Raw genomic sequence first — 24,010 nt, forward strand, 5'->3', positions numbered from 1 at the left:
CTCTGCTTATTTTTCCCACAGAAAGGAAAAAAATAAAACTAATGTAAGAAGATCTTGCTGGTGAGAAAATATTCATATCACAACAGCAACAGACTTAGTGGCGGGGCTGCCAGACACTGCTTTATGGTTGGAAAGATATAGAGAAAAGCTCATAGGTTGCACCGCAGTGCTCCCATAATTCTAACTACCAGCCTAAGAGTGGAAGCAGTTCGTAGAAGAGGCTAATGGCTTTACCCTGCCTGGTATCACTACATTAATAAAAATCATCAATAAAAGCATCAGTTCCTGTTGTAATGTAAATGAGACAGTGGCTGAGTATGCACTGCAGCTGCAAGATAAGGCACTAGAAAGATATCTAAATTTTTGGATAATTCTAGATGTCAAGATAATTGGATTTTCCAAATTAAACCTTTCTGTAGTTAAAGAGGATTATGGTTAGGGACTGTAGCAGGGAAAGCTGCTGTCACTGTTAGGAAGAATTTGCTGCTACAGTGCCACTTTTTCTTCTTTTGTGCATTGTCTGCCCTAAGAAGGCAAAACAGTAAAAGTTTCATGAAAGTACTGAAGTTGCATCATTTGCAATAACATGTTGGCATGTGAAAACTTTGTTTCTTCATGTACTTGTACTATGGGCTGAACAGAATTCTGCTGAAGGGACAATACAAGTTTGTTTAGGCTAAAGCTTAGGTTTTATCATAAGGTCTGTAACATCACCAAATAAAAGCACTGCAGCACTGAGAGGCTCAGAGAAGAGGGGCATGAGGTATTGGGTCAAATATATGCTCAAATCCTTGTTAAAAACACCTTTGTTTCAGAACGTCTTCTGGTTCTTTAACTCCCATAACAGCATGGACAACTCTCAAACTTCACAAGTGCTTTTGTTTCATGCAAAAAATAATTGCTATTTTAGTAGGAGTGCTGACAATATAAATACTCCTTAGACACTTTGTCTCCACACGGTCTCTACGTAGGCTTTCTCTGATTGCCCACACTTCCAAAACAGAGATGTAAACCTCCTGACAAAGCAGAGCATGAGTCAGTCCTGCAACAAAAATGAAACTTTTCCTATCATCACATTATGCTGCAGTGTCTTCTGAAGAGAATGACTGTAACTTCACTGAAGCAATAGATTTTTCCACTGCTCAGGTAGACTACCATATTCAATGTACTCATGTCTATCATAGTCCTTCCAATACTGTACATTGTTAAAGGAGCTCTTTCATACGGTTCAAGCTCATCTGAATGTCTTCTCTTTTCCTAATTCTACTGGAGCTGAGGTCTGGAGTGTAACACTATGTGATGACCTTTTCCTTCAGACAGAAAAACACCAAATCACATGCAAATGGGAAAAAACAATTGCCCCATCCTCTCCCCAAGTACTCTGTTGGAAGTCCATTGGAGCCTTTGTAATGATCTCCACAATTGTCTGCACCTTGGGTAACTGCACAGGGTTCAGCCTGACAGACACTGTTCTGCAAGGTATCTCCATCTCCTGGTCATCCAGAGGTGTGGACTTCAGTGCATAAAGGCTTAAGCAGCAAAGTCCTCAGGGATTTCATCGTATAAAGTTTTCTGCTCCAAAGTTTTTATGGTCTGAAGTTTTATGTCCTTCAAGTCTTTAGCCCATAAAAATCCAAGAGGATAATAAACCAAGTAGCATCTATGTCCAGGGTCTTATGTCCAGGGTATTATGCTCCTGGGTAATAATAATACCTTCGGTTGCAGTATTGACCAGAAACTACAGATCTCTTTTTTTTCCCTTTGGCTGACATTTTGCCGTTACTGCCCTCTGAGCCAGTCACTATCTGCATGCTGTTCAGAGCAGCCTTGGCTACAAGGCAATGCAAAGATATTATAGGTGTGACCTTGAACTATCCTGAAGGGTAATAAAGCCAAAACCAAACTTTGCAGACGAATGCCAGTAAAGCCATTCCCCAATCCTGCAGAGGATGGAGCTTGCCTGGTCCAACTGCTCACATTTTCATTTCACTGCCTCACTCTATATACGTGAAACATATGGATGCATCCAGAAACACGTTCATGCACTCATATTAATCCCGATTAGAAAATGGCTCCCAAGCTATACAAAATAAGTAGAATACCAAACAAAACAAAAGAACAAAAATGAGGATTTGTCAATAAAACACCAAATGAATCCCATACCAATACACCCTATGATATGGGAAATCCAAACACCTTTGTACATATATATACACACACACACACCTTTTATCATATACCCATGTAAGTTGAAAAAGATATTCAAGTTCATCAAGTCCAACTATCAGTCTGATCTTACGTGTCCCGTCACTAAACTATGGCCCTCAGTGCCACATCCACATCTCCTTTCATGCTTTGCCATTCATCTCTACCAAAGTTATGTTATTATTGACTCTATTAACCATGTTCACACTTTTGCTAAGATAGATTAATGAAGTCTTACTCCTCTTCCAGTTTCCAGAAAGGACTGCCCATATCAGTTCTTTGTTAGAAACAGAAGCAGCCCAAAGCAGAGCTCAGCGTGGTCTCACAGTAACCCCATCCCAGAAGGAATCCCAGCTAAACCTCATTTGCCCTGACCAATAGAAATGCTGAGTTTCCAGGCTGGTTGCTCCTCCAAGCAGCTCCAGCACCAATTCATTGGGGGTCCACTGAGTGTAAAATCCACCTCTCTGCATAAGGTCAGCATAATGCATCATTCCAGTCATTTTTAAAGGATGGCAAGGTTCATAAGCTTCGTGCTGCCCTCTGCACAGGAGTGAATTTTACTCTTGATGTAAATGGTGTTTGAATGCAATATTTTAAGACTAATACTCCATATAGACACAGTGTTTGATTCATGCCAACCCAAGGGGTAATACAAATGCTTAGTATTGTTTAACCAGCTCCCAAGGACTGAATAAAACCCTCAAATGAAAGATGTGACCTTCAAAGAGCAGAGAACCACTTTTTCTTTTCATCTAAAAGATAATTTATCTAATACTTTTCTTCTCATTGAAGACATAGGCGCGCTGCACTGAGAACTGTTTACAAATGTTCTTTCTCCGTTAAATTGATTTTCTGAGTATAGATAGGCAGTGTTTTCTGGAACTAATTTAAATTCCTTTCTAATTAATATTCAAGACCCAAATACGTTATCTTTGCACGACTGTGCAATTATTAAAGAAAAATATCATCTGTGGAAGTAATTATTTTTCTTTCCTTTTTTTCTAAGTAGCCGTTAACCAACATAAAATGTGTCGTTTATTTCCCCCTTTTTAGGCTATGATTGAAGAAGCCATCACCAGGGAAGAATCTTTTTCAGTTATGTACACACCATTTGTGACAAAAGTCAAGGTTGACAACAGAGACAAGATGACAGACGCGTTCACTAAAAAGCACCCTGGCTACACGCAGCACATCTTTACAGGTAACAGCAGATTTCACATGCTGTTAAGCACTGTATACTGTTTGTCTGTGTGTGGCTGACTTAAAAATGAGTTTTGGAGTCTGGAGCTTGAGCCTTTGCATTTCCTACATTTCAGTGGGGAAAATTAACTTCTGAGATTTGCTGTATGATTGTACATGATTTAGGTAATCAAATGAGTACTTAGCTAAAGCATAGACTTTACACTGCAAATCCCCACAAAGACTATTTTTATCCATGAAGCCTCATGTTTCAGTAGTTGAATCTCATTATTACAAGAGCTCTTTTGTTCAACAGCACTTTTGCAGTGTCTTGTGGCAACAGCAAGTCTCAGGTTCATTCCTGTCTCGGTGGTTTGCCATCAGTAATTGGCCCAACAGTAGGCCCTTCACTTTCCAAGAACCTCCTTCCTTCTATGAGTAGTAGTGGAGGGATGGCCACCCTTGAGAGCACCTCAGCTGTGGGAATGGGAACAGATAGCCAGGTATTTTTTGGTTTGTATATTTTGTTTGCCTTTAGGAAACCAGCATAAAACTAGACTGTGTTTTGCAAGTGTCCCTGCATTAGGTTTCTGGCAGTAGTTTTGGGACTGCTTAAAAAGGGAAAATGGGATTTATCATGGAGGTCATAAAGCCCCTGTCAACCATCTACTTGCTGATGTGACTTTCTTGAGAGGTTCCAGGGACAAAAGTATCGGCATTAAAGACAACATAAAATAAAACTCCTTGAATATGATTTTGAAAAAATAAATAAATAAATCATATTTCACATCACCCCTTCATTTTATAGCAAGAGTAAAGCACATACACAACAAAAGCGTGCAAGCGTTGCACTGAAATTCAGTTGTGTTCATAAATCACTGGATGTTTCTGAAAGCATCATCAGGCACTTCCTCACTCGTATGGTACGAAGGAAGGAAAAAAACCAACAGGATGAAAGACTTTGGTCCTATAGTACTTCAATCAATGACGAAACAGATTGAATAGAACCAGTTCTGCCCTCAAGGGTGTTTGCTTAGAAATTCTGTTGCTAAAATTTATTCCAATCTTACACAAGTTTCTTTGAGTACAGGTACAGGGATCACTGGTTTCTAGGAATGAAATGGGGCTGCTATAATCACAATAATGTATATTGTATCTTGGCTTCTAAATAAAAAAAACAGCTAATATGGGGATTGGGGTTCTGAGAGTACAACATGTGGGAGGTGCTGAGCAAGAGCCCTGGGGGCTGCCGCACAGCTCCCACCACAGCTATCAGGGAGGTGAGAGTCTCCCAACCTCCCTTTCTTTGTCCTAGAAACGGACTTGGCTCCCCTTCCTGGCCTCAACTCACAGCAACGTCCACTGAAGTCAACTAAGCAAAAAGTGTTTCTCAGCTCATCTACTCAGACGTGGCCCAAAACCACAGCACCCAATAAAATAAATGCCTCAAGGAAGGGGTTGCACCCATTGTCAGCATTGTACCACCCTGCATGTCCATTCATTGCAGAGGTGAAATGAAAAACATGAGCCAAGTCCCCTCTCAGCAGTGGGTTTGAAATACCAAACACCTCGTGAAGACGCTATCTTAAATAACCTTCCCACTCCACAGCAATCACTCATCCAACTTCAGTCTAAGTCCTGCTATAAAGCGAGGACTGGATTGATTTCAAATTTTTCCTTATTGCCAAGGAAGAGAAGCAGACATGCATTTAAATCCAAGCATACAATGCAGTTTGTTTCAAAATTGAGGATCCATCAGAAGCTGAGCAGCTGCGAGGGAAATATCAGGTCCACTCGCTTTGATTTATGTACGGGTAAGGCCGGGGAGCTCCAAATGGGGTTCTCCATTTGTCACTGTGACCGCGCAGCCTGGCATCTTAAAAGCAGAGCTCACTGAAAACAGAGCACTCCTTTGTAGAAAGTGACACTGACATTCAATCTAGGTTTATTTTTTGCAAGGGAAGGAGAGAAAGGAAAGAGCTGGTGTAGTTCCCCAAGAAAAGGTGGTTTATGCTCTCGCTCGGAGCATCGGTCCTCACTCAGGTTAGGGCAGCAGACTCACTGGGTTCTGGCAGGACCCCTCACAAACACATACCACTGTGGCAGTGGTGACAGTAAAAGCACAAAGCTGTAGGAAATGGAGCTTTGTAAATTCAGCAAACAACTTGTTTTGCAGTTAAAAAATAAGGATGTTACATTTAATGGAACGTTGAGTTATTAATGCTTTGGGTGATCAGCACTGAAAAGTGCATAAACAGAAAGAGCAAGTTTTATCCAGCGCATCAGCAAAATGTAAGCTTTGGTGGGAAAGGCTGCAAAGTCTGGGATTTCAGAACCCCCTTGCAGCTGGATGGGGTTTTATTGGAAGCATCTTCATTTTGGCAACCTTCTGGATTTCATCTCTTTCCTTCTTACACACCCTACCTTTTCCTTTAACAAAACAAAACAAAACCCTTCTATTGCAGCTGAAAAGAAATCTGACTGAAAATTATTTCTGTTTTCATTTCCCAGATCCTCATGGACTTCATATTTTGCCACAGACGACTGAGTGGTCTTCCTCCCCTCCCCAGCAGTACTTTCTCACTCTGGGTTTCAGAAACAAACAAATTGGAAAGAACTTGGAAAAGCTGCCAAGTAGAAAGCTGCCAATCTTTTCAGGTACGCCAACTTGCTTAATAGCTGTCATAGCTCAGGAGTGACCTCCTCAATCCTTTCCTGAGCGATGGGAGCAGGGCTGTGGTTCCATTTCTCTGTGCCTGTATCCCTGCCTCCATCAGCCTCTCCTCTGCTCCAGTTTACCCATAGGTCCACTAACCAAAACACACACAAATAAACATAGCACACACATTTGTGCTTTCATTTCCTAGACTGCAAAGCACCTTTCAGCCCTATCCCAGAGGAAGAACTGAGAAGACAATGGGAGACCGTTGGGAAACAGATCATGCCAGTCATGGATTTTATAAGAAGCACCAAATTAACAGTGGGTACATCCTTCCCTTACTTCTTTACTCTGTGTTTGTGTGTCAGTGCATAGGAAAAACATGCATTTCTTGCTGGGCAGTTCATCCTGTGCATCCTCCTCCTCTGGCCAGCAATGCTCAGCAAATTGCAGTAGAAATAGAGTTCAGTTGGGGTTTAGGTACTTTTAAAAAGTAGCCCTAGTTGTTTAAGTGCATCCAGTTTAAAATTACTTTGCATTTGATTTTCTCAAATCTTTATGTCCAATTATATAATATCCCTACTCTACATAACCACCGAAATTACTCTGTGTATTTAACTCCCGTAGTACTCTACACACATCACAAGGCTCTCCATTAAGAGTTAATAATCACTACTTGAAGCATTTCTAGCGATTTAGATCTTGATCGTTGCTTAATAAAGTATGTGAAATAACCTTCAAATCTGTTACAAACATATTGAAGGTATAGTAGTTAATTCTAGCCCATACTTTCTGCAATAATGTACACAGCTTTTTAGCACTGTGGCTTTTGATTAGCACAAAAGGTCAAAAATCAAATTTGCATGTAGACTAGACTGTTTTAATTCAATTCTGAAATTATTCTCCTGAAAATAAGTGGAAGAAGCCTCTCCTCCACAGATTGTAAATGCTAATGTTAACGCTTTTTCCCTAGCAATAACCATTTTTCAGTTTTCTGTGTGTTGCAGGAATCAGAGCCATTTCCTCATCAAGGGTGTCTTAGCAAATCACAGGATTTATATTCTTAGGTTTTGATACCAGATAGGAGGTTTTCAGAAAAAAAAAAAAATAAATCTGCTACTTAGCAACCCCTAGCAAGGAAGAAACATTAGTTGGGTATTTGGGGAATCTGTGTCTCATTTAATCTCAGAGAGCTGCTGCTGAAACAATCTAAGCGCTTGAACTCACAGGCTTAGTGGGAGGTGAAGGTGCTCAGCGCAGTGCCAAAACGGGCACTCAACGCATTGCTGTGGCCTGAAGGCACGCAGCCCCAGGAAACACACAGCTGCTGCTTCCCTGTTCCTTCCCAAAGTCACAGGCTGCTTCTTCTGGCTGACCGAGGCCCTGGGGACTGGCGTTCAGGCTGATAGGAGAGGCATCTTTGCAGAAGTGAAATAGCTGCTATTGCTGAGTGCATTGTGCTTCCAACAGCTACAAAGCCAGAAGTGCAAACAGGTGGAGAATAAAACCCCAGTCCTTCATAGAGCCCCAGTACAACTCCAGGGTCTGGCTGGTTGGTTTTTGACCTTTTTTTTTTTTTGCCTCTTTTGTCATGATGCTGAGTTTTCAGAGGCAAGGTTCTAATATCATGGCTATTCATTTTCTACTTATCAGAAAAATTTTAAATTGGGATATCTTTTGGATTCCCTCTAATCGCTCCATTCTATAATATAATTTGCACCAATGAGTCTACAAGCATCCACCAGGGCACCAGTATGGGAGCTTTAATGGAGAGGGGAAAAACCCCAAGGTAGAAGGACTTATTGCTGGTTTAGAGCAACCAGCTGCCAATGCCACACCCATTATTGGTAGAAACACATTCACTACACCTTCAGATTTATAGCAATGAATTATCCAAGCAAGACAGAGCATCTGACCCAAAGAGCAACTGGCAGAGTGAATTATACCTGATAACATGGATAGGCACAGAGCCAGAGCTGATCTGCTGCTGGTGATTAAAATCTCTGTGGGCCTGGCAGAGATTTGGCCACCTTTGTTTCCTTGACAGTATTCCAGAATCCTCCTCAAGTTAGAATTATGATTCCACCAGCCATCCATCACATCCAAGTGGAACTAAGGACATTTGTGAGATGAACTTCGAATACAGGCATTAGCTTTACAACTTGCCTTAAGACAATAAAGGAAGATATTTATTTTTAATAGCACACAGGAACAACGAAGAGAAGATTCCTTTCCACCTTCATCTGCAAATGCAAACATGCACTCCATGCTTCTCCTAATACAATTTTTTCCACCAAAGCATCTCAGTGCTGAAGAAGAGCTTATTAAGCGATGGCAACACGCTCGATACCAGTTCTGCCAGCTCCCTTTTGCAGCTCCACAGCTTACAGTTAATTATACGATTTGTACACACACGACTGTCGGTGAGACATGAAGCTAACATTCAAAAAAGCAGAGCATTTCTCATTTGCCCTCTCATCATCATAAAGAACAGCCGGCCCCATTCAGCTCAAAGGGACATTTGTGCGCTGTAAAGCAAGAGGCAGAAGGGAGGGTGCAGCAGCCTGGTCCCATGTGCTGTCATTGCTACTGGTGGCAAACTCCACAGCCCTCAGCTGCCCAGAAATGTGTTCACTGACCCAGAGGTTATTTCCCTTAAGCTGTATCAGTCAGACTTCCACCTACTCATAACATGACCCAGATTACCGGTGCTGACAAGCAGTTGTTCTATCAAGTGGCTTTACTAGACTTGTTCTTTCTGCTTTGTACACAGCCTTTCTCCCACGTCAATGGCACATAGCACTGCTTTACAGGAGAAGCAGAGGGGGAGCAGGGCTTGTTAGACTGCTCACAACCTGCCATAAGGTCCACAGCACTATAGGCACACGTACTGATCTGATTGTTTTCTTGTCTATGTTTTCTTAATAGAAGTAAAGCATTCACTACACTCAAATTTCAGAACAAACATTTTCTGGAGCATACCAAGGGCATTAGAGAAATAGAATGACAGATTTTTCTGCCCGTTACTGCAACACACTCAGAACAGTTTGCAAAGCATAAGTTCATCCCAATTTTGAGCTGAAAAATAGCAGTGTGGACACCACAATGATCAGGAACTTCTAAGGGGCACCGCAAACCTTTGCAAAGTTGGTGCACTTAGGGCTGATGGATACGAGATCCCCAGCTGATCAGCTATTTCTCTTTGTTTTAGCACTCCTGGCACTCAGCAATTCAGCTTCATAAGCAGAAGTAGCATAAGGGATGACTCCTATCTTAACTATAGAGAAAAGCAAAAAGCAGGATTCCATCCCCAGATTCTCAGTACCTGAAGGAACACATTACTAAAGGAGCCTACTCTTTTCCACTGAAGTGTCTATTAATGCTCGCTCTTTGCTTAACCTTCACTGCACCTACCCGAGCTGGTTTCATCTCCATCTGATTGCTTGGCCACTTTATTATGTTTTTTACTACAGCTTATAGCCCCTTGAATCCTGCTATCCTTCATATAATTCTCATCATGTGGTTCAGTTCCCTGTGGGTTTTTTTTCTCCTGCCAGCAGCAGTTATTTACTTTCTCTTTCTGCATTTTTCATTGTCACTGAAAAACCACCTCCAAGTTCAGCCTCGTCTAATCCATTTTTATTTTTTTTAACTCTACTGTAGGTTATTTATTTATTTCCTACCTACTATAAACTTCAATAGCACTGCTATGCCCATGTTGGCCCAGATGCCCAATTCGTGTCCCATAGCTACGTGACATGCTTTAATATTTTTCTGAAGAATCAAGCAGAGAAAAAACTGCTTTCTTTCTGCTTTTATTTTCTGAGTCATTTGAGAAGCTCTCCAACAGATGCAGCATGGTAAGAGAAGATTCTTACCTGCTTTCACAGCTGATGACCCAATTGACTCATTCCTTGGTGCATGCACAAAAAGGTTTTGGATGGCTTTCAAGAACAGCAAAGGAAAACCTTTTGCTGCACTTACAACGCTGCGTGATTATTTCTCATTGATAAGAGTTCTTGTTAACTGATTTTTTCTCCGTGTATTCATGTTATAATTATGTATAATGTTATAAATATTTGTCAGCGGGTTGTCCCTCTTAGAGGTGGGCCAATAGAAGTTCATAAGAAGTTAGGACTGGTAAGCTCTGCTGGCTCCCCAAGGGAAATCACATATCTTGCTCTTGAGTGAAACCCATCTTAAATGTAGTTGGGCTTTCTACTCTTTCTGAATCACACTGTAGACCTTCAACCTGAATTATAGAGAGCTTAATTGTCACCCCAGTCTTAATTGTACATATTTATACACAATGGTCCTTCTGTTACATTATTATTTTTCTTTTTATCTCCCTCCTTCACTTTTCCATTGTTCACACTCTTTAGAATTCATCCCTCCATTATATTCATTGAGAAGAATAATAGACCAATCAAACCACACTTCTCTCAAAAGAGATATCTCCTAATGTGCTGGCACCTCTGCTCAGTGATACTTGGGTCCAGATTAACCTCTCCAAACACAGCTGACTGGAGCTAACTGCAATTCTCAAGAGAACTGCTGACCAAAGTTCCTCTTCCTTGTGCAGCGCCTGATGCTGATGGAAATACCTATTCATTGGCTCAGCTCTTCCTTTCTCAGTTGCTTTCATTATCTGCGATTCCCACATTAGAGCTGCTTTCCTGATATTGCTCTCTAATGTGTGGACTTTATCTTTCTCTACAATCATCCTAGAAATTACATTAAAAGGAGTAAAATTAACTATATGAGGACTATTCATATTTTTTCTAGGGTTGAAAGGAAAATAAGCTTTTTTTTTTCCTTAAAGATTCTTACCAGATGTTTAGAATCATAGAATTACCCAGGTTGGAAAAGACTTTGAAGATCATCAAGTCCTCCTTTAGAAAACAGGAAGAGCATCTCTACTAAATTCTTAGATTTGATGTCAAAATTATAGAGTTGTAGAACCATTAATGCTGGAAAAGCTCATCTTAGTCCAACCATAATGTTATTATGCTGGTAGACAGTTTGACAACGTTTTCTACAACCACTTGATGCACTCCCTGGGCAAACTTCTGCAAAACCAAAACAAAGATCAAAAGACCAAGATTCTATGTCAAGGAAGTTAATTTAAACATAAACCCACATAAACTTCTTTCAAAACTTCACTCGGCCCAGTACACAACGGGGCCTAGAGGCAGCTATCTGGGAACCAAAGCGTATGGGAATGGCAGCATCAGCACGCCTCCATATGGAGCTGCCAGAACAAAGGTCTGCTAAAAATACTGGAAGTGGTTCTGAAATGTCTATGCCAATGCTTGTAATTTCGAGCTCTTAAATACGTTCACAAGCCTGATTAGATGAATGGAAATTTTCCTCAGAATGGCTGAGTATACAGATAGGCAATGGCTACATTTTGTCAAGAATCTAGGCCAAATTGCTTTTGAAAATCTCAGTAGGGTGCTCATTTGCATTTTTGGCAACAGAACAGTTTTGAAAATATGGTAGTAAGGCTGCCATCCATCAAACGTTTCAGCAAGCACTGAGGATTTTAGCAAGCACTTGGCTGAGCTTCTCTATCCACATACTTTTAATGTACCACGTGCCTGAAGGATCGGAGACCACCCCTGCAGGTGTTAGATCCTCAAGGTTGTGCATTCAAATAACTCTGGATTTCTCCAGCCTGCAAACAAACCATAGGCATGGTTTCCTCAACTTCTTTGCTGAAACTTTAAAAGCAATCCACAGCAGTCAGCTAATATTTAACAGAGGGGATTATGGAAAAGCCATTTCCAAATGAGAAAATTGCATTCATGTTTGTTATCTGCTCTCTCCCCATCACATATATTATGACTACGTATTTATTTTTCTAGTACTACTACAGAGATTGTGAAAAGAAAGTATTTTTCTCCCGTATAAGATTGTCAGAAGCATTATCTTAAAGGATGCCATATTGCTTATAGTACTACCAGCGCAAATAAATATATATGATGATAAGCCATAAGGCATCAGACTGAAAGGACTGAAAGTGTGTTTTCTATGACTCCCACCTAACCCTCCTGCTTTCTCTGAGAGAACAGGACGATGTCTGTGCATGTTCACGTGCGATAGAGAAGTTGCATTACGCCAGCATCCTTGGCCGGCTGCAGCAAGTCACAGAGCAGTCTCAGGTGATTAATCAAGCGATGGCTGAGCTAGCATCCATCCCTTATCTGCAGGACATCAGTCAGCAGGATGCTGAACTGGTGAGCATTCATTTCTAATCCTTGTTTTGGCTTTTGAAGGGAGGGGAGGGCTGGGGCAGAGCACTGTGCTGCAGTTTTCTCAGGGGGTCGTTTTTCTGAATGTGTGGACCTGACATAGCTTTAAAATCCTGCTGCAGAGCCTTGTCAGAGGTGCTAATCACCTGCAAGGATGACTTTTACAGAACCAGCGTGACTCATCTGTAGGCATATTTTTAAAGCCTCTTCTTTTCCCCCAGACCTGCCCAAATCAGCCTGGAAAAATGATCGCAATTATTCAGATTGTGCTGCAGTGAGATACCTAACATCAGGAGCCATCTGCAGCAACACGGGCCAGATCTGCTTAAACCAGTGGAAAGGAGACAAAACACTCCCATTCCCAGCTCTGTCCCGCATGTAAATGCAGCTCACTTTCGTAGATCTGACTATGGACTGCTAAAAACATTTGGGATTTCCAAAGCTGACCCATAGGGACCCACCTACAGCCCTACAGGGCTCCTGAGCACTGCAGAATGAAAGCTTCTCAATCCCCCTTTTGCTGCAGGGACAAGCAGCAGCCTGCGGCCGCAAGAGATGAACTGCAGACAGAGCCTGTGCTCCTACAAGATATTCTCCATTTGATGCAAGTTTGCTAGTATTAAACCTCAGCCAACCCACATTTCAAGGCCGACTAAAGACTCTGGAGTTATTGGTACATAATTCAGTGATAGGCTTTCTCCAGGCTGCAATATATTGAGTACATCCCCATCTAGGCGCAGGCTATTACACTGCTGCCTGTATCTCGGAGTATAGTTCTCACATGCCCTGGGAACATCCTGGGGAAGGTTTTGGGGAGGGCTCCAGTCCCTCAGAGCAGGGCTGGGTTCCTTCTGCAGAATCTAAGTGACGGGGCAGAAATCCTTCAGTGAAAGCCCTGTGTTTGCTTATGGAGCCCAGGGTGAAAATGACTCCTAAAAGAAAAAGGCAGAAAATCTCTACCAGCTATTCCATCTCAAGCATTAAAATACATCAATTCAGCATTTTTTCCCCCTTTTGTCTTGTCATCTTCCCTTAAACTATATCTGTATGTGCAATCGGAGGCTTAGATGCTTTGTAGCCAGAATATTTTAGCAAACTTCAGACACCACAGCATCGAGACACAGGACTACAAGCACTAATGTGCAGAACTGCTTTACTGTGGAGTAATTAATGGCCTTCACCTCTCCTGGTGGCATTGGCCTGCAGGATACAGCTCCTGTGGTGCCATTAGCAGCTGCTTGCCTGATTATATCACAACCAAATCATAGCACAGCTTGGAAGAGACTTTAAAGCCCTCTCATCAGCCCCAACCCCTGCCATGGGCTGCCTGCCCACACCAGCTCAGGCTGCCCAGGGCCCATCCAACCTGTTTGGGGCACCCAGAGTTCTCCCGACACCACAGTCCAAGTAAAAATTTCCCATAACATCTAACCTTAATCTCCCCTATTTAAATTTTAAACTGTTCTCCCTTGTCCTCTCACTATCTGCCCCCATAAAAAGTTGCTCTCCATCTTGGATGTATCTGGGTGCTCTGAGTGCCCACCGCCATGGGCACAGGATGGCAGCACCCACATCCCTCCACCTGCTCCTCTGCACCTCTCTAGGAGCTATCTACATATGTTTAAAGATATTCTCCCATGAAGAATACTCAGCAGGCCGAATTCTAATCTCACTTGCGCTAATAAAAATGTAAAGTAATTCCTCTGAGGTCATTCTGACTTCGCATCAGTAAAATGGAGAAGAGGTTTTGTGACCAAGGCAGGCAGTTAAACTGTGTGGTTGGAAAATGCTAAAGATGTCAAATGTTTATTATCACACACAGTATAAGTTGCATAAAGCTTAAAACATGCTGAATTTATAACAGTGCAATTTGCACTGATCCACCAAGGATCCCAAAGGCATTTCAGTTATAAACTCTTCTCTGTAAATGTCTTCCTGTAACTAAATAAATAGAGTCCTAATCTACAGCACAGAGAATTTCAGCTGAGGCCTTTTTAGATGAGTATTTATTCACAGACCCCGGGAGAATAAAGATCTCGGTTAACTCAAACAGTTGAATAGAAAGGAGGAAAAACCCCAAACAAAATTCATACAAGGTTTATGATCTCACTGTCATCCTATTTGTTGATGATAAATCAAGATGAATGCTTGTTAAAAAAAACAATAAAGAATAAAAAGAAACATAAGTCCATTTCAGTTTAAAACCAAATGAGGATAAGGCATTAAAATACAGCATTTTTTCCTTAGAGGGGATTTTCCAAAAAAGATCAGCTCTGGGAGAATTACTGAGGTTTGCCAACTGTCCCCTCCTGTCACATTCACATTCTCTCTACCAGCAGAGACAGTGACAAACTTGGAGTGATGAAAACAAACCTGGAGCAGATCCTGGGCCCTTCCCACAGGGACACCCATCACCCACCCAACTTCAATGGCCACTTTTCTTAGATTCCCTTCTTGCCCAAAGCAGTGACATCTTTAGCCTGATTGGGTTTGGGCTGTGAGACCAGCGTCCCACTCCCTGCCCCACTGGTGCTCCTCAACCCACACAGGACAGGGATGGCTCCAAACAGCCATTTCAGTTACAAACTCCAGCCATCCTGCCCTTCCCTGCCTGGTTCCTCTCTGACATAGGATTTGTGCTTCGCCCCTTCCGCCCTTAATACCCTTAATCTCTGGGCTGCGTCTATTCCGGAGTCATAGAAGGAGATTATCTGTCATAAAAGTATTCTGATGGAAAATTCCTGACAGCTTCTTGACTCCTTTCACATTAGAGTCAGAGGCAGAATTCTGCAGTTTTGTTTTTCATGAATACCAAAGAAATCAACTTAATGGCTGCACAAGCACCACAAAAGGCTAGAACCAACCCTCACAGTTAACCAAGAGGTTCGAAAGACACCTGCATCCTCTGTCCAGCACTGGGATGCAGAGAGAGAAATTTAACACCAACAATCAGAATGTGAAGCTGAAGTGAATGGAAGTCCAGTCCCTGAACCTCAAGGCAGCACGTTTGTATCTCGCTCAGATAAACCCAAACACTGACATTTGGAGCTTTATCTCCTCTTGCTCTCACATCAAACCGCTGCCAGACCAGCAAGAAGAGACAATTTCTGTATGAATGCTCACACTCCATTATTATCATCAGGTCTGTCCAGACTCGTGACGAGCACCAAATATGGGAAGAATCACCACTAACAACTAAGCATTTCAGAATACATCTAACAGGGCAGACTCACACCTCTGATGTGAGAGCACCCAAAGCATTTTCTAGTGCACAGGAAAGGAATGTGGTGAGACAATACTGCAACAATCCTGAACTTTAGCCTTCCCTCTAAGCACAGATTAGCAAGTATTTTCCTACAGCTTCTCTTTATAGTTTACACTAGAAAATGCCAGCCTTGTTTTTATGGTGCGCTGTGCTGAATGATGGGGAAGAGGAAGGGTCTGCAAAGAAAGAGGATAGTAAAAGAAGGGGAAATAAGCGGGATACTTCCAGCTTACAGTAAAAGCATCTCAGCTTTAGTGTTGTCCTCTTGTGCAGTTTTACATGCTGCCCTAAATTATGGTGCATTAGCCTTGGGAGAAAATGCTAAAAAGCATTCATGTACAACACAGAATATCTCAGACAGCAGAGAATGAAATACGGAACCTCTATTCTTTACAGCCCAAGTCTTCCTTTACCAAGTATAAACATTTACCACGTATATTTAAGCCAATAGTCTTAAATACAAATATTCCAGAGGTGTTTTTTTCCCCATTGTTAAGTATTTTACATCCACAATAATACAGCGCAATGGCTGAAGCAAAGACGAGGTGGCAGTGCTCATTGTGTGAGAGATGAGTAATAAAATCATCAGCGTACAAATGATTTTTTAATAAGGTTTTAATCTGTGTATTTAGAGAAGTTATTTCTGTGCGAATTCCACGCTGATAATTTTTATCTTGGTGCCACAGCTGCAGTCGTTAATGGCAGATGCCATGGACACCCTTGAAGGAAGAAGGAGCGATAAAGAACGTGTGTGGAATGAAATCGAGAAGGTAAAAACCTGCAGCAAAGGGCAGAGGAGCATATTGTTCCTCGGGGAGTAAACGTCCACCTGAGCCAGAGCTGCTCACACAGTATAAAGGGAAGTGGGTGCCATCTGAAAGCCAACGCTGTTTCAAACTCTCCCAGTGCTCTAGCGCTGCCCGCTAATACATATTCATTTCTTGCTTTCACCCTATTGCTGATCTTTGGCCACGTTAATAGTCTCATGCAATTAGCTAATGAAAAGAAACCCGTGTGGCTTGTTTCTGGCTGGTAATTGTCATTCTCTTTCATCTTTGTTGTATGAGGTACTGTGTTAATTGTTTGGGGCAAGCTGTGGGGGAACAAAATTCATCCGGACAAATGAGGTCCCTGAGTGGAACATAAATGAGGCTTTGGCGATGTGAGGCAGAACAGCCATGTGAACGCCTCTGAGGCTTTGCACAGCAACCAGGCAAGGCAGTTCTTGCAGTATTTGTCAAGTGCGTTGGCTCCCTGTGCAGATGAATTTGACCCCATGTAATGAATAATAGGTCGGGTTGGGATATAAGAGGAACTTCTCGCATTTGCACAGAGCACTTCAAACCAGAGCAGTTCACTCTGGGCATTGAACACTATTGAAATTCGGGCCCTGCTGTGAATAGGGATGGCAGTGTGTCACCAGGAAAGGAAAATGTTGCTGTCAGGTCACAGCATCACTCTGACACTGATTCCGTCGCTCCCTCGGGACTGGGATGCACACTGACCCCATCCTGCTATGGGAGGACAGAGGGTTGCACCGTTGGTGCTAACAGGTCTCAGCACTGTCCCACTTTGGTATTTAGGGCTTCCAGACAGGAAGCCAGAAGATTGCGTGAGAAGCCTTTGCAATGCAAACGTCAGGTGCAATATGCAATTATAACATTTATCTATTACACACACATTTCCTGCCCTATATAATCAATGTTCACAACAACAGGAACACAAAGAGTCAATGAAATATAAACAAGTAACTTATTCCCTATGTTTCTTTGGCAGTTTTCCCTCCCATTCATAGACAAGAGACCTAAGCATTAGATACAAAGTTCTCTATGTGCACCCTCTCTTTTTCTCTGGATACTTCAACCTTTAGTATAATCTCAACCAAAAATCAAGCTAACATTTAAAAATGGACAGGCAGCCCAAATTACACCACACAAAGCTGTGCATCATTCTATATTTAGGAAGGAAATTTGCTCCGTGCCTGAAAATCTGCTCCCTGCCATTTTCAAATGTGGTGCTCCAAAATTTGTTTGCATTGAGAACATAATTCTTGCATTTCATTTCTGACAGCTTGAATAACTGCGTCTGATTTGGGGCATCCTGTTCCAAGCAGAACTTAATGTTTGTTTCGTAATACAGAAATCCTTTCCTGTATTATTTCAGAACAAAGCAAAAGAGAGCATCATCCAATACATCTCTTCCACTTTACTTTTCTCCAGCATTTCATTTCAGCATATTCAGCGCGTTCCTAGAGAAATTGTCTTTTTTTAACAGAGAAAAGCACACAGGGAGCTTGGTTCTTGGTTGGGGGTGGGTTTTATGATGCATCATTTAAATCAGCCCTAGTTAAGAATGTCACACCAGCTTAAAGGACCTTACAAGACTGCTACAAAAGGGGACTAAATCTGGGGACTGAAAACTGACGTGGCATGGATTGCTGCTGGAACTACTGACCAGCAGCTCTCTTGGCCCCATTGGCTGCAGGTGTCCCCAAAGGGCCTTCTCACAGATCCAGTTAAAGGCAGTTATTTGTATTTTTGCTATTGAATTAATTTACATATATTGGAAAGAGAAAAGGCACATAAAGGAGTTATACAATCAGCTATAAACACAGAACTTGGAGAAGCTGACAGCTACGCCACCACCAGTGAAGTTTGGCTCTTGCGACAGAAACAGCTGTTGCACCTAATGAAAGCACTCACAGTTTTTCCTCTAATGCAGAAGAATTATATCCGTGCCTATTTTCCAAACGGTTAAAGGGTCTGTCAGAACTGCCATTACAAACCACTGCTTTCAGAGCATTATATTCCAGAGACAGCCATAAAAAGCCATTCGGGCTGAAATCTGACATAGCCGGGCACAAAGCTCAACATCCGAACACTTCTCCCTTTGTCACAGCGGAGGGCTTATCAAATTAGTTTGAAATTAATCTGAGCAATTTTGAACTTAGAGGACTGGCAAAGTGGTAACGCATACATAGCTTCAAGTGTTTTGGGCGCTGCGCTGCTCACCCAATTCGCTGACAAATGGATGTTTTTAAGCGCAATAATTTTTCAAATGGGCTAATTATTTTCAGAAGCATTAAATACAAAGGAAAGAAAAATGAGCCAGCAATTAGCTGGAGAAAAGAGAACAAGACTGCTGAGAGAACTCCTCTGTCAGTACTACTGCACTGTGGACTCCAACTACAGGACCTGGCCGGAGAGCATGGGAGGAGGGTTCGTCACCTACGGAGACTAAACTACATCTTAGGGGTTCTTGAAGAACAGAAAGGAAACATGGGCTGGGTCAGGCTCTCCAAATCCCTATTCACTGGGATTACACCCAGACTTTCTGGGGGCATCCCCCTTGATATATGTGAGTTTGGGTATTGACAGCTCCCATGGGATGAGGCTGATGGAGCAGCAGCCCTCATGGCCCTACACACATGCTGTGCATCAGCAGTCTGGGGAAATCCACACAGCCTGATGTAAGGCCTATGATTAAGCTTGGCACTAATTAACTCAAGGAAACAGGTCTCTCTGTGGTGGCTGCAGGACTTTATAGCAGCTGTGGAAACATGGAGAGGTTTATGATATCCAAGACAAACAAAGGGGCAGGAAGGCTCCTCCCTCCATCCAGAAAACCTTCACTTGTCTGCAGTTTTCAAAGAGAACTATTACAAGGGACTGCTTTCCTGACTCATAAGAATAAATTCATTAATAAAGCCTCACAATATTACAGCAAGAGGCATTTCATTAAATAAACAAATACTTTAGAGCCCATCAACCGGAAACTTCTGACATCCACAGAGAGGAGAGCCAAATAGGGCAGCAGGTGCCAATATGGCTGTGCTTCTCTGAAGATAATAACGCAGCTCTACTTCTCCATTTAGCCCTTAGGCTTTCATAGTGGTTTCATAGGATCCTCTTAACATCATTTGAACAGCCAAAGTACAGACAGGAGCTGGCAAATAAACACTTCTACATGTGAGACACTTCATAAAACCTTCACATCGGAGTTTACCTCAAGGGCATCACATACTTTGCAATGTAGATAAGTTATTATGCCCATCATTTGCTGAGCTCAGTGGAATGCCTGTTTCATAAATCTGAAAACAGAGGAAACATGGATGAGCGAATAAAAGAACAGATGTAACTTACATAAGGATAAGTATGTAACAAAAACGGCAATAATAGATGTGAATATGAAATGAAGTAAAATTAGCCTAACATTTTGTAATCTTTTAGCCAGGCACAGGGATTCTCAGTGGTTAACCTCTGGTTACTACACCTCTGCCTTATGTGGCAGCAGGGGAAAGCTATCTCATGACCTGTGCTCTTCCACTGACATTATCTCTTAATTGAAAACCAAGCCATGGAAAAAGGCCATAGACTTGTTGGGCACTCGGTCAGCCAGAGAAGCAAGGAGGGAGATTCACACTATGTTGATGGAAAGCTGATATGCTGCTGAATAGTACTCAGCTGGCTACCGCAATTGGGTATATATGACTTGGAAAGTTTCATTTCAAGAATGCACAGATTCAGTGTGAAAAGGGAGGGGGGTAATCAAGGGATGGCTAAGGACAGAAGTAGGTTTTCAGGGAGAGGAGTGGAACTCTTATTTGTAGTGTGTAATAAAGAGAGGAAAGTGAAAATAGAAGAGAAAAATGATATTAGAGGCACTGATATGAGTTGGCTGAAAGTGAAGGAAACAAAGAGCAGAGCAACCAGGTCGAGGTGCTAAATTTTGATTAGAGTTGGCCAAAGGTTGGCTTCATGCTAAGTTTAGAGAGAACATATTAAAACATTCTGCAAAGGATGAACTTAGAATTGCAACAGCTTGGAACGGCATAAGAAATAACTACAGCTAAAAGGTTTTTAACCTGGCACTGAGAGAAGTTTTCAAGCCAGGCAGAGAAAGTCAGGAGAGCGTGTGAATAGAAAATGAGAACTTCCTTGCTGTATGAGAGGTGATACAAAGGAAACATCCGCAGCCAAAGTCCCATTAGTAAATACAGCTCTACTGTGGGGACAGTAAAAGCACAATGACATTTGCAGAGCTCTTTCTGTAAGAAAGAGGTGACAATGGGGTTCAGGAGTTAACAGTACTCCTGGTCCCTAAAATCAACTCCTATACATGTGAGTCTCTGGCTCCTTGCTTCTCACATACAAGAGAAGTGAAGACGCCACACTGGTGTGGACACCAGTTATACTGGAAGTAAATAGCACATCCTGCCTGTTCCCCTCCCTCCAGATATCATATGAACTATTTAAGAACCACACACTGAACATCTCCCAGCCACAGAAAGGACAGCAATGCAATCTAAAACCAGGGCACAGGACTACTGAAAAACAGAGAGCTTTGGGGCATGTAAGGCTTTGCTCAGCTCTGAAGCAGATCTGTGAAGTTTTAAGTTTGCTGTTCTACACCTGTCTGTCGTTTTTTTTCCAGACAAATTAGTTGGCCTATTACCATATATCACTTATGATTCTGAAGCCATCACAGCTGCAATAGAAGAGAGTTTTGTTATGAGAAAGGCTTTGCTCTATTCCACCAAGCCATAGGGTGAGATAAGTCACTGGGATAATTTTAAATACCAGTAAATACGGCAATTGAGCAGTAAATGTCTCAAACATCAGAATAATGTAGCTGGTTGCAGCTGCCTGGCTGTTAAATCACAGGCAATTCTGGGCATTAACAGTCCCCGCGTAGGGATTTAGATAAATATTTCCTCAGCCCTTGCTAATCATGCTGTCACTTATAAATGAGCAGCCAGCTTACCTGCTGCCCTCTGCTAGAGAAGGTCTCCAGCCCTATAAACATTTGCCACCAGGTATTGTTACTGCTGTGAAAAACAGCACAAGACAACAGGATGGCTCACAGCAAACACTGCACTGGATAGCAATGTTTTGGTACTGGTAAAGTACCAAAAAACCATCTCTGTTGTGAGGTTCTTAACCAGTGTAATTCTTTCCCATGGATCTGGATCAGATCATAATCCCTTTGGGAGCCCTACCTTGACTTGCCTGACAAGACCCTACCTTCACTTGCCTGTCAGTTACACTAGATGATCTTAGCAGTCTTTTCCAACCTTAATGATTCTATGACCCTTCGCAGTTCATCCCCAGATCTGTATTTTCCCCACAGCCACGAACTGCATGAGATCAATGTTCTAAAAATACAAGTATCTACACATCCTGCTCAATCTTTGAGAACAATGTGAAACCATTTCAGCTACGAATGAACTGATCACCTCAGTACCTGCATGGGCCACAGATCTTTTTCTCTTCCCAACAAACTCTGAACTGAGCAGAGTAATGGACTTGTAGCACATCCAGGTACTTCTGGTGCACTAATTATGCTTTTCACCTTCTCACCCTGCACCAGTACAAAAAATACCTTCAAGTGCAGCACCGAGGAAAGGCAGACACAACGCACCTCATCCAGCTGCTCTTCTCTGAGAGCCACAGAGACGAGAAGCTCTTCTGAGGCAACAATGGTAGTGAATGTCCCACTGTGAATGAAGTCATAGAAAGGTTGGCAGGGACCTTAAGGATCATCAAGTTGGGCTCCTCACAGGGTGAGTTTTGGCAGGGCTTTACCCTATATAGTGGCACTTGACCCTATAAAAAGACTAAAAGGATCAGCTACACAACCTTGGACTCAGTAACCTCTATGTTTGGGAATAGGTCTGAAGCCTTTCTAAACCCACTTCCCTGTACCAATCATGTTTGGGCTGGCTTTGACATATGTCCTTCTGCATATTCCCAGCCATAAAAATTCCTTTTAAAAGGCTTACCGGGGAGGGGGGGGGAAATAAATTAAGAAATGAAGGTATTGATTTTAAAAATTAGCATTTTCCCCCGAGAGCCCCAAAGGTGGCTCAGCAGAGCCGAGCAGGCACAGGGAGGTTTTAAATCAAGGCAAAAAGGCAGGACATAATGCTTCCAATTTACTTCCTTAAAATGAAATGTGCAAGCTAAAAAGCCATGAATAAGCACTACTGAACACTGCAGCCACCAAAAAGGCATTTTTAAGCCACCCCCCTCCCCCCTTTATCTTGTCAAGAGACTGTATTTTCATTGTGTTTGTATGGTAATTTAAATCATGGCAGAGTTCAGAGCATACAGTGTAATTGTAAGTCAGCGAGGGTTTGAATGTCATCACTGCTGTGCAAATAACATCATCAGCTCTTCAGCTGTGTCAGTAGCATTGCAATTATGTAAGCAACTATTATTTCCATCCCTGATATGCCATATTAGGACTTATTTGGGGTGCTGGAGCTGACAGGTATTCTGTAAACATGAGAAGCACACAACAGCACTGAGCTGTGAAGGAGCAATGGTGCAACCCGGGAGTCAGGGGGTGTCCCCAGTGCTGGATGGCCCCAATGGAGCAGTGGGGACATGGCTCCTTCCCTGGTACTCCCACTTCCCTTCCTCTTAACACCTTCCACGCTCTCTCAGACACAATCCCTCCACCCTAAATCTAACAGGTTCCTTATAATCACAGGGGGAAGTCACAGAGACATTTTAATTTGGTCTGTTGCAGAACAGCCTTGGGGGTTTGGCTGTTTGTAGTATGGCTGAGTCCTCGGACCGGAGCTTGGCATGGAGCGATTTGTCTTTCTCAGCATTCCTGCCTGCTCCTGGCAGATCAATGATGGTCAGAGCTTTTATTTCAGCTCCTTAAGAATGAACCCAGCATAACGATGCCTTCCCCTAATCCACAATGCTCACACATCACAGCAGAGCCAGCCCTGACCTTGGAGTGCTCCTACTGCAAGGACCTCACCGCACTAAAGGAGCAAGCCCACCAGATTCCCCTATAGGCTCCATGGGGAGGAGGAGGCAGTGCTCCTGAGCACCCCAAAGAGCAGAAGCAACTATCCATGGGCTCCTCTGCGTGTTTGTTTGCTCCCTACCAAATGCACACCCCTCATATCAGCAAGAGCTCTGAGCTCAGGGCTGAGGAACACCTTCACAGCAGCTCAGTATAGGAAGAAACCCAACAGCGAGCCCCACTCAGATTAATCTGCAGGCAACGCTCAGTGTTGTGATAACAACACAGAGCTCCACCCAATGTGTGTCAGAATGACTGATTAGGATTTATTAATTTATTGTTTAAAGATTGCAGCTTAAAATGCAATTGGAAGATTGATTCTTTAGATCCTCATGTTATATAAGTTCTAAGTGTAACGGAGTGCAAAGGGAGAGGGGTCTCACCTTCACCGTACAGAAACACTGCACATCGCAGCAGCCAACAAAGGGTTTGAATGAAGAGAGATAGCCAAAGAAGCTACAAACAGCATCTACTTACAGAAAACTTGCACACAGTACTATTAATGCGTATTTCCTACTATGGACATTCATTTTCAGTTTGCAGGGGTGTCTTCAAAGCTATCTGAATACTCTCTTTATTAGAATAATTATGTTTTTATTTGCGGGGGACAGCGAGGTCATC

The 24,010-nt window shown here is 42.5% G+C and overlaps 1 protein-coding gene across 2 annotated transcripts in view; it reads left to right on the top strand.

The window, feature by feature from the left end:
- Positions 1-24,010, top strand: part of SPATA16 (spermatogenesis associated 16) — a 79,722-nt gene that overhangs the window by 54,864 nt on the left and 848 nt on the right. For both annotated transcript variants that reach the window (XM_015871962.2, XM_015871963.2), the window contains exons 6-10: positions 3,262-3,409; positions 5,899-6,045; positions 6,255-6,367; positions 12,121-12,285; positions 16,252-16,335. In XM_015871962.2, the coding sequence (XP_015727448.1) occupies positions 3,262-3,409; positions 5,899-6,045; positions 6,255-6,367; positions 12,121-12,285; positions 16,252-16,335 (657 nt within the window). The remainder of the gene's footprint in view (positions 1-3,261; positions 3,410-5,898; positions 6,046-6,254; positions 6,368-12,120; positions 12,286-16,251; positions 16,336-24,010) is intronic.

The sequence above is a fragment of the Coturnix japonica genome, chromosome 9 (assembly GCF_001577835.2).
Source record: "Coturnix japonica isolate 7356 chromosome 9, Coturnix japonica 2.1, whole genome shotgun sequence".
Classification (NCBI taxonomy): Eukaryota; Metazoa; Chordata; class Aves; order Galliformes; family Phasianidae; genus Coturnix; species Coturnix japonica.